General features: G+C 45.0%; 1 protein-coding gene and 1 non-coding gene across 2 annotated transcripts; one reads left to right on the top strand and one right to left on the bottom strand.

Annotated features, from left to right (window-relative positions):
• Positions 1-635: 635 nt before the first annotated feature.
• LOC125530812 (PTI1-like tyrosine-protein kinase 2) lies at positions 636-8300 on the top strand. Its single transcript, XM_048695223.1, has 8 exons — positions 636-877; positions 2028-2136; positions 3902-4146; positions 4264-4390; positions 4499-4772; positions 6911-7043; positions 7647-7733; positions 7848-8300. Exons 2-8 carry the CDS (start codon positions 2043-2045, stop codon positions 7992-7994), a joined length of 1107 nt encoding a protein of 368 aa, XP_048551180.1. The 5' UTR covers positions 636-877; positions 2028-2042; the 3' UTR covers positions 7995-8300.
• Positions 2670-2741, bottom strand: TRNAC-GCA. The gene has a single exon. It is a non-coding gene; the product is annotated as a tRNA-Cys (tRNA).
• Positions 8301-11248: the final 2948 nt, after the last annotated feature.

Here is an 11248-nt window from a genome sequence, read left to right as displayed (position 1 = left end):
TAATCAGGGCTGTGTTGTGTCTAATCATACAGTGTTGGACAAGGATTAATCGTACTATTAGCAAGGTTGTTGAAATAATCTGCCTCTGACTCACTGTAATCAGGGCGGTGCCAGGACCCACAAGGTCAGCTATCTGCAACACCTGCCCCGGACGTAATCCACCCGCAGGTCCCCGCGGGCCCACGCGTTTTCGGTGCCGCCGTGGGGCCCGCGCCCGCCCATTTCCATTCCCACCCGAACCCGGCGTAGACACTTGCAGACCCGGTCCACGCCGCAAGCAACGGCCGGAAGCCCCTCGCCCATCCCCACACCGCACCCGGAAATCCGCTCCGCCCACCCACAGACAGCTGCGCCCCACCACCACGCGGTGCCCACACGTCACGCAGGGCACCGCGGCCCACCGCGGGTGAACACGCGGGGCGGCCGCTACCGGCCAAAACCGGCCACCTGGTTCGGCGCGCCACCAGGTCGGTTCAAGCAAAGATTAGCACCCGGCTCACCGACGCGCGGGCCACGGGGCCGCTGGTCCCCACGCGTCATTGGGTGGAGTGGGCCGGTTTCCCCGTTTCCGTTGGCGGTGGATGGGCGCGGGGTCGGCGTGGGCCGCGCTGTTAGGGGCAGCCGTGTAATTAGCGACGCTCCCACACCGGTAACGGACGGCGGCTTTTGCTTAGGCGGGCGGCAGCGGGGAGGGGGAGGGGGAAGCGAAGCGAGGCTGCTGCTCTGCTCTGCCCTGCCCACCGCCCTCTCTGCTCTCTCCGTCCCGTTCCCCTCCATCCCCTTGGATTTCAGGCGAGGCGGCCGGAGCGAGCTAGCGCGCGGGCGGGAGTGCGGCGTGCTGCTGCTGCTGCTGCTGGTCGCCGCGGCCGGCGCGCAGGTAAGCGAACAGCTCAGCCCCTCCTGCTCCTCCGCCTGGTTAGTTAGTTGGTTCGCTGGCTCCTCGGCCTCGAGATGTCTGGGGCTACTATGGTTTTGGTTTTGCTAGCGGCTGCACGGGGCGCGGCCCGCGGGGTCGACGGGGAGGAGCGGGGATTCGTCGCCCAGGCGAGCGCCTGGGCTCGTCCTGTTCTGTTTCCGAAAAGGGGAAATAATCACTGGGGTCGGCGCCGCTTGCTCGCGATTAATCCCCAGGCCGTTTGGCTCAATCCGCGACGAGTTGGGGGTGATTTGGGGCGGTCTGTGCGAAGAGGAAGACGCTTATAGTTCGCGCGGTGCGACTGATGTTTCCGTTTCGATCGGCTGGTTGTTTGCTCCTTCCTAAATTAGTATAGTTTAGTACTACTACTTCTCCTTATGTTAGCTGCTGGATGTGGAGTGCGTGTGGTTGGTGCCGCGCATTCATCAGTAGTAGTATGCGTTTTTGGCCAATTAGAGCGTGTGGTGCAGTGAGGGTAGCTTATGTGTAAGGTTTCCATTTGTGTGCTATTTCATTTTCAACCCCTTGTCGTTTTCGCACCATCGAATGGTGCATGTGGAAATTGGATTTGGAGGAATTGGGGATGTGGGGGATTGTAGATGGTGGGTTCCTAGACCAGCCTGGAACTGGAAGCGCCTGTGTATACCCACCTTTTGTTTTGTTTTTTGCACACAACATAATTGAACTCTATATTTTGTACGTGCTGGCTGGTTGTTCCTTAAATCAGTAGTAAGTAGTACTGCGTGCTTAAGCTGCTGGATTTTAAATGCGTGTCATTGGTACCGTGCATTCATCAGCAGTAGTAGGTGTTCTTGGCAATTAGAGTGCGCGGCTCAGTAAAGCGCAGCTTAATATATGCGTTGTATAGTTTGTGTGGCAGTTGGAGGAATTGGGGTTCTGGGATTGTAGTGGGTGGGTTCCTAGACCATCTAGAAGCTACTGAATATATCCACCTTTTGTTTTTGGGCACAGGGTATAACTGAACTCTAGATTTTGTACGGATTTGATGCTTCGTTAGAAATGTAATTTTTGTGTGTAATGAAATGGCTTGTGCCCCAAACTTTATATAGGCTAACTCTTTTGTTTTGTGCATTTGGTGCATGGATTGAAGTGGCCAGGAGACAGTATGAGGCATTGGCTTTGTTGCAATGGCCGGAGCGGTGACGACGACGACAGACATGAGGTGGAACATTCCAAAGCTCAGGGGAATAAGATAGACGGTTCGTTCATGTACTTGTGTGTTTAAACATTATTTGGTTCACTCTGCATTATGGATGCAAACTGAATAACAATTGTATCCCTGTGGTTTTAGATGTGAATTCGAATGCTAGTTAGGACTTAGCACATACTCAGACCAGGTGTATGTGCCATCAAATATTAGGTAGAAATGTACTTCAAGCTGTGCCCATGAACGGTTGTGCAAACCATTCTTAGATTCTTTTGAAGGGCGGGCCCTGATTCGTGAAATGTTCTTGCTATGTGTCTAACAATGAATAAATTGGTCTACCATGCCTCCACAGCATAATAAGCTCAATTTTGTAGTATTTTGGAACTGCTCGAACAGCGGTAACCATCTTGTGTAAGCACAACGGTTCTCAGGAAGAAGAATTGACATACCCAAAAATGTATAACAGATAAAAAAGAGAATAAAGCTAGATATGGTTAAAACCTGAAAGTAAATACTTGCGAAGAAAGTGTGGAAGGCCAAGACAATAGTTGAAAATGGAAATAAAAATAGAAGAAAGAAAAGAATAGGGCCCAACCGGGTTCGAACCGGTGACCTATTGATCTGCAGTCAATTGCTCTACCACTGAGCTATGGACCCATTTATGTCCTTACATTTGACCCTAAATGAATAATTTCACAAGCAAATATTAATTGGTTCACTCTTTATTGTCAATGCAAATTGAATATCAATTTGTATCCTTGCAGATTTAGATATGGATTAGAGTGCTAGTTAGGAACTCTCACACACTCATATCAGCTGTATATGCCATCATAAATTAGGTAAACATACTTCAACTTGTGCTCATGGATTGCCAGTTCCAGCTTTTATGTAAGATGCTTTTTTTGGGTTATGCCATTCTTAGATTCTTTTGAAGGGACCTAATTGGAGAAATGTCCTTGTACGTGTCTTAAAATGCGTATATCAGTCTATCACGCTCCACAGAATATACAATACATAATTGTCTTAATTTGAAGTAATTGAGAACTGTTTCAATAGCGGTTAACCATCTAATGTAAGCATAACAGTTCTCACAAAGAAGAATCGACATGACAAAAAATGCATAACGGATGAAAAGGGAACTATTTGAATAGCGGTGTCCATTTACTGTAAGCATAACAGTCTCACAAAGAAGAATCGACATGACAAAAAATGCAAAACGGATGAAAAGGGAAGTAATTGAGAACTATTTGATTAGCGGTGACCATCTAATGTAAGCATAACAGTTCTCACAAAGAAGAATCGACATGACAAAAATGCATAACGGATGAGAAGGGAATAAAGCTAGATATGGTTAAAACTTGAAAGTGAATACTGTGACGCAAGTGTGGAAGGCCAACACCGTGGTTGACAAAGAAATAAAATTAGAAAAAGAAAACAATAGGGCCCAACCGGGTTCGAACCGGTGACCTATTGATCTGCAGTCAATTGCTCTAACAACAGCAAAAGCAGTGGGTCCATGCACAGTGGTAGAGCTACCACTGCGTTATGGACCTGCTGCTGTGGTTGTTGTTGGTTATACATATATGTGGAACCATCTATGAGCTGTGTGTATCAATATTGGGTGGTAATGGCCTCTGTCATATTCGAGTCCCTTGTTGCGTATTTTCACTCATATGCCTTATAATGTATTCTGTAGCAATCTGTTTGGGAAAACGGTTTCAAATATATATGTTATTGCTTGTTGCATCTTTTTTCCTTTTGCTGACATGATTTTTATGCTGAGTCCTCAGTGATTGCATTTTTATGTCTTTCATCAGGCAAGCAAAAATCTTCGAAACCTGCTGATCAACCTGAGCCAGATATTTCCCCTCCTACAATTGATGTCCCAGAACTGTCATTTGAGGACTTGAAAGAAAAGACTGACAATTTTGGATCGAGTTCTCTGATTGGTGAAGGTTCATACGGACGAGTATATCATGCTACCATGGATGATGGCAGGCAAGCGGCTATTAAGAAATTTGATGCATCTGAAAATGAGCCTAACGATGAATTTTTGAAACAGGTGAATATGTGTTGCCTATTTAGTTTATTTAATCTTAACTTTCTGAATGTTATACCTCGTGCATTGATGATAGTACCAAAGGAATTAAGCTCTATAGTTTTATTTTTATAACTCCAGGTCTCACTTGTATCAAGGCTAAAACATGAAAATCTTGTGGAGATGCTGGGCTACTATGTGGAGGGCAACTATCGTATACTGGCATATGAATTTGCAACAATGGGTTCTCTTCACGATGTTCTGCATGGTAAGACTTGAGAACCTAGTGTCTTTAACATGTGGCATACTCATGAAACTATTCTTAAGGGCAACAAGTTCAGTTATGATGGACCTGCATCTATTTCTCTATAAACAGGAAGAAAAGGAGTTCAAGGTGCGCAGCCTGGCCCTGTGCTTGACTGGATGCAGAGAGTCAAAATTGCTATCGAGGCGGCAAAAGGTATAGAGTACCTACATGAGAAGGTTCAGCCTTCAATCATCCATCGGGACATCAGATCAAGCAATGTGCTTCTGTTTGAGGACTTCAAGGCGAAAATTGCAGACTTCAACCTCTTAAATCAAGCTCCTGATATGGCAGCACGTCTCCATTCGACTCGTGTATTAGGGACATTTGGATATCATGCGCCAGAGTAATTGTCTAATTCATACTAATACATTTTTGCATGTTGTTCAATACCTTGCATTAACATAACTCAACTACAGTTGTTCCAGCGCACAAGTCTTGAAAAAGTTAGATATAATAAATTTTTATTGCAAAAGTAAGTATTCATATGGTTTTAGTTCATAATGATGTCAACGTGGTAGGGCCCATCTTTAAATGACAGCTGCTTACGCGTCAAAAAAATGACAGCTGCTTCGAAAGGTTTAATATGCTGTTTGGATGAAGTAACTTTTAGACTGTCCTTGTCACCACATTTTGCTATCGTACGCGTTTTATGTTCAGCTGGTTGATTCCTATTGACTTCAACCCACTTTTTGTGTACGAATGCCCTACTGACGGTTCTCGTAAGTTGTAACTGCTTAAGTAGCCAGCATAAACCACATTTGTGGTGCTCCTGATATAGCAATAGATTCATGGGGTTGACATTCAATAGACATGACCGGAACAAGCTTAAGTGCCATGACCTGCATACTATCATAGCCAAAGTAACCCTGTCGTGGATGTGGTGGCGCATCATGGCAGGGAAGCATTCATGTTTCACGCACACAACAAATAAACACTGCAGCATAGTTCTGGGAACCTGCTGACCAAATAAGAATGGACCAAATGTAGTGGATTAAAGAACTTCCTGATTTGAACCCCATGATGTACACCTGTATCAATAGAGTGGACGCCCAAACCGCTGCACGCTACCATTCTCTGTGGCAAATGTTGGAATTGAAAGTAGTAGTGTATGCCGTAGTCACCGGGAATATGGTGCACGGCATGGCACATATCCTCTAGAATCTATCTTAAAACCGTTATTGTGCTGCAACTCGACTTGGGGTGATGAATCTGATTACCATGATATGTGCCAGTAAACTGATGCTCACTATTTTTGTCCATTTTTTACTCGCGTAATACATTACAATTTGCACATCTAGTACATTTTTCTCTTCTTCACAAGGATAAATGAAAACTACTTGTATGACTTTTGAGCATTCAATTTCGTACTATCACCTGGTCTTTAGAACCAACCGTTGGACTTGAGAACCTCCACATAATTGCATATCCAAAAAGAACACTAGTAAATCTGGCTTTAATGTGTCGAGCGAGTAGGATATGTGGAGTTTTAGACTGGTAATCATGTTTTACATTGATAACCATTAGCCCCAACTGTCATATTTTCGTGTGAGACTAATATCGTTTGATATAATATTTAATTGTCTAGATGTGTAAAATTTATTCGCCATTATATGGTCGTTTGGATATCAACTTATGAACTTCCAACTATACGGTGGTTGGCTTCTGCTGATATTTAGGCATGCAGCCTTTCTCTGCTAACTAATGTTCCTATATAGCGGCACTGATATTGCGTATTTGGGATAAAAACAACAACACACTTATTTTAGGATAAATATGTCATACTAAGGAAAATGGCTGACTTTTGGAGATTGTATTTCTGTCTTTGGGCATCGCCTAGCACGCCGTCGGACATCTGCTTTCCCAGTTTGCACACGACAAAATATGGCTTGTCAGCATGTAGTGTACATTTTTGGACATTCTGCAGAACATCATTAATTTGCCAAATAGGTGTGTGCGTCATCTAAGCGACCGAAAACCTTGTGGTGGACTACATAAGCCTAGTTAAGCGGTAGCCTTTTATTCCAGACCTAGTTAATCCTATATTTTCAGGATATTTGTCTCAATCCACAAAGTTAACATTTCCGGCAACAATTTGATATTTGCTTTCCGGTGCCTACAAGAAACAAAATATGTTTACTGATTGATTTTGTTTGCACTTCTGACTGGAAGGAAACCGGTCAAACAAGAAACACGACGAACTGCAATTTTTGTGTTTTGCCTGGACGATGTTGGTTTATCTGTTCATAATGATTATATTCTCAGTATTACCCTGCGTAAACTAATCGTGAAGTTACCAAGGACTGGCCCTAAGAAATATTCTAGTGAGATCAATAACTTATATGGCAGCCACTATATCTTTATCTAGTCAGATTAACATTGTAACAAAAGGCGTACTTTTATTCTTGGCATGTGTTGCGGAAATATTTGTAGCCCCGCTTTTCATGCATTTCTTCTCTAATTTGATGCTCATGTTTGTTGCAGATATGCTATGACTGGCCAGCTGACACAGAAGAGTGACGTCTACAGCTTTGGCGTGGTTCTTCTTGAACTTCTGACTGGAAGGAAACCAGTCGATCACACAATGCCTCGGGGGCAGCAAAGTTTAGTCACTTGGGTATGTTATTTTGTTAGCATACTGTTACTGTGTTTGCTTATTTCCCTGTTACTCTAGTGAATTTCCCCTTGTCTACTATGATATATATCAAGTGCGTAAAACTGAAGCTGTAAAAGTTATAAAGAAATGCTGGGAAAAGAGAGGCTTAAGAGCAAGCAGCTTGTTGCAAGTTCAGAATTATAAATCTTAACAGTACAGCAACTATCTGACTGGATACCCTCATTTGCACACTGATTTATGTTTTCTAAAAGTTAGCTTGGCTATAAGTTGTTCGGGATGTGAATTTACATTTAACTCACTAGTGTACTTGTACAGTAACAGCTCAGTCCAGTTGAGTACTTCAATCAGTTAGTGTCTGAAGTCTGAACACCAGACCTAACAGGAAATTAGATGATAACACACATTTTCTGTCTAGAATTTTGGATTTTTGTAAGTCTGAACACCAGACCTAGCAGGAAATCGGGTGGTAACCATCATCTACGCACACTTTCTGTCTAGAATTTTGGGATTTTCTATTGCCTATTATTTGCTGGTTCCAGTTGGTAATTAGTGAGCAATTGGCACTGATCGATAGCAATCTGGTTGTGCAATGTTTCTCTCCAGGCTACTCCAAGATTGAGTGAAGATAAGGTGAAGCAATGCGTGGATCCTCGGTTGAAGGGAGAATATCCTCCAAAGGGAGTTGCTAAGGTATGTCTATCTCATCCACTTTGTTTATATGGTATTCTCCATTGTTCCGCAATTATTTGTATCGGTGAACCATGGGGTCGCTGGTGCTTACCCCCTTGCATTCTCAACCTGCAGCTTGGTGCGGTGGCAGCTCTGTGCGTGCAGTATGAAGCAGAGTTCAGGCCCAACATGAGCATCGTCGTCAAGGCGCTCTCTCCTCTGCTACAACAAAGAGCAGCAGCTCCGGCAGCCTCGGAGCTGGCCCCGGCACCCGGGGCTTAGGAGGTGCTGGATCATGAGACTTCCCAGCGCTTACTAGCCCGAAATGGCACACCTGGTGTGATTTGCGAGCGGTTTGTAGATTTGTTTTGCGGGATTCTTCAGTCGGATACATAATATTTTCTCTGCCAGTCTGTTGCCACCCTAGGGATTTTCCTGCTGTTTGAGATTTGTGCTGTACATTTGTCTGTTATATAGGTGGTCAGTGGTTATCTGTGCTCTTTTTATTGGAAGTGCATATCGGAAATGTCAAAAACTCGAGGCGTCTTTTGGAACTAGATTAAATGCAACATGCTCATAACTTCTTTATTTGGTGCTCCGTGTGGTCACCCGTGCTAGTATCTAGAATCAGTTTGGCTAATTCACATCTAAATGTTTTTGAAGGATGTCACATCTAAGCTTCCGCAAATAACGCAGCAACAAGGAACAAAAAAAACTGGAACAAAAAAAATAGACCATAAACATAGTGGACATCAGGTAAAATGTGACATAGATTGGCAGAACTATGTCACATATAGATGTGTCCTAAATAGAGCCATCTAGAATCTTGACAGAATCTCAGCAATGTCAATTTTTTCGCATCTAATCTCAAGATGGATGGCATGATGGGAAATTCGGAACCGGCCGTCCAAACACTTATAGCTTTTGAGTGGGGAACAATTCTTTTGATTCAAAAAACTTGGAGATACACCTCGACAAAAGGAAGGGTGGCATGGCATATAGCTCGACAGCTCGTGAGTACAGAAAAAGAAAGTGGGAGCACCTACTCATCAGGTGCCTGAAAAGAGTGTTTGCATTAGTCACTTTGTTTCCCGTCCGTTAGATCGAAATCCAACAGTCCACATCCCCCCTTCCTCAAGCATGACTCGTTCACGTTCTTCCTCACGTAGCTGCCCTTTGACCCAGCCCTAACCGTTTGCTATCGCCGCCCCGGTCATCCCTCTACCCGCCAACCCCCCGTACCTCCCTCCCCATTAAGTTTTTTTCTCGCCTCTACCTGGGACGTACAACGGCTCGCTGTTGCTTGCATCGTCGTCCTCGGCTCCGACAAGGTCCCGGCTCAGCCTCGGTGTGGTTGACGCTTGTCACTGCCGCTCCTCACGTCATCCCCACCTTTGACCTCATGCAAAGCGGAAATCGACTCACACGGGAAAAAAATCAGGCACCTAACAGTTAACAAACCAAAAAAAAAACACGTCATCCCTACCTTTGGATTCCAACTGTTTAGAAAAACAGGATATGCATTGTTCAATTATTTGCCAAACCGCTTACGCCTCCAAGTTCCCTAGAAAGAAACCACGAGCATCATGTGATTTGGCCTTCTCTCATGAGGTGGAGCTCACTGGTCAACATAAGGATTGTGTGGTGGACCCTGATGGTCAGTTATCTCGTGCAACTCTGGTACCGCATTTGGTCCAACTCCGTCTGTCGTGTGCCGGTCGTCTCTGTTTTCATGGTCTTCGTGTCGGCTCGGATCTGGTGATGGTTTCTGGAGAGTAAGAAGGTGAGGGGCGGGCAACACAAGAATATGGTGTCTCTGTGGGGGTCTTTGCCAGGGCGGGTACCGTGAGAAGCTGCTTAAGTACATGAGAATCAGAAAATGACGTGGCTACAAGTTGCGATAAGGAGGATGTGGTGGCCGGAGGTGGCTCATCGGCCGCGCTGAGGGACAACGGTGGCCGCTACCGTGTGAAGGTGGGGGAGAGTAAAGAAGAGACAATGTTGCTACTGCGAGGAAGGAATGTCCCACGATTCAAGCGGGGATTTTTTGGACGAGAAGGACCCCAATTAAATTAATTAAACAGATGAAAAATGTTTCAAATAATTTGACCAGTCAAAAGCTGTTGTGGCGTTGCCTAGTCAGCAATCAACACAGTCAAAACCGGTCAATGCGATCAAAACCAAGGAAAGGGTTGATTCCTGAACCAAGTGGCAAGTGTAGGGTGTAGAACAACCGGTTTTGAAGTCGAGGGTTTAATCCAAAATCGAGTGGCAACTTGAAGGTTGTAACATGGACTTTTCTCTCTAATTTATCACTTCGATGGCAAATGATACTGGTTCATATATGCATTTAAAAAAAGAATTCTCAGTTTGTCGACGACAACAGACATGAGTAATTCCCCGTTTGTTGTTCACTCAAAGCAACGATAACAGTATACGAGGGGCTTCTGGTAGGAGTACAACATAATTAAGCACCCAAGAAAACTCAAGCAGGAACTTGAATTGTACTATGCATAACGGCCGAGGCTGCAAGGCAGAAAGCGCGGTAGTACAGAAATCAAATAAAATCATGGCAGAAACCAGAAGCCAGCCCACCATCCATGTGATCGAATGTGATTCAGTCCTGAAATGTGATGGATAGCGCGCATGTAGATTTTGGAGGAGCGTGTATGTTGCCCCTACCTAGGAGTAGCTAGGAATGTGTTAGACCCTCTTCCTCATCCTGTTTCGCTTCACAAGGAGAAAAGCTCCTCCGACGATGATCGCGACGACGACCACCACCGCGACGGCGCCGACCATCACGACGACAAGATTATCTTGAATCCTCTTCCTTGCACGCACACGTCAGAAGCTATATATTTAGCTCAAAATCAATCACCAGCTTCTACTCCCTCCATTTTTAAATATTTGTCTTTCTAGAGATTTCAGTAAGTGACTACGTACGAAGCGCAAATCAACCCGTGGTTGAGTTGGTTAGGTGGACAGTGGTATCCCCAACCCATCAAGGTTCAAATCCTGGTGCTCGCATTATTCCTGGTTTATTTCAGGATTTCCGGCGATGCGCTTTCAGTGGGAGGAGACGTTCCCGTCGACGACGAGGCGCCTACGGTGACTTCGTAAATCTCAAGATGATATGCCGGCTCAGTCTCTCGGAGGTGCTCATAGAGGTAGGGTGTGCGTGTGTGCGTTCATGGGAGTGAGTGTATGCGCATGTATATGAGCGCTTGTGTCTGTACTGATGCTTAAAAAAAAAGACTACTCACGAAGGAAAATGAGCGAATCTACACTTGAAAATATGTCTATATACATCCGCATGTGGTAATTTATTTAAAATCTCTAAAAAGACAAATATTTAGGAACGGAGGGAGTATATATTTAGGAGTAGTTTGCAATAATGCATGCATGGTGTGAGCTCACTTACGGATCCTTGCTCCTTTCCCCATGGGCGGCGGCACCGGCGCGGATATCTCGAACCGCAGCGCAGGTAGCAGTTGTAGCGGTGCACCGGGCCCACGCCTCGCCCGACGCCGCCGGCT

Source organism: Triticum urartu, unplaced genomic scaffold (genome assembly GCF_003073215.2).
Source record: "Triticum urartu cultivar G1812 unplaced genomic scaffold, Tu2.1 TuUngrouped_contig_6576, whole genome shotgun sequence".
Classification (NCBI taxonomy): Eukaryota; Viridiplantae; Streptophyta; class Magnoliopsida; order Poales; family Poaceae; genus Triticum; species Triticum urartu.
Note: the sequence above shows the minus strand (reverse complement) of the source record. Positions and strands in the feature narration are given on the sequence as shown.

What these genes read in the sequence shown, in the direction of transcription:
- LOC125530812 (XM_048695223.1), top strand. Translation starts at nt 2,043, where the DNA reads ATGAGGCATTGGCTTTGTTGCAATGGCCGGAGCGGTGACGACGACGAC. An exon ending in ACGATGAATTTTTGAAACAG is followed by an intron (nt 4,147 to 4,263) that starts GTGAATATGTGT and finishes TTATAACTCCAG; the next exon opens with GTCTCACTTGTATCAAGGCT. An exon ending in TCTTCACGATGTTCTGCATG is followed by an intron (nt 4,391 to 4,498) that starts GTAAGACTTGAG and finishes CTCTATAAACAG; the next exon opens with GAAGAAAAGGAGTTCAAGGT.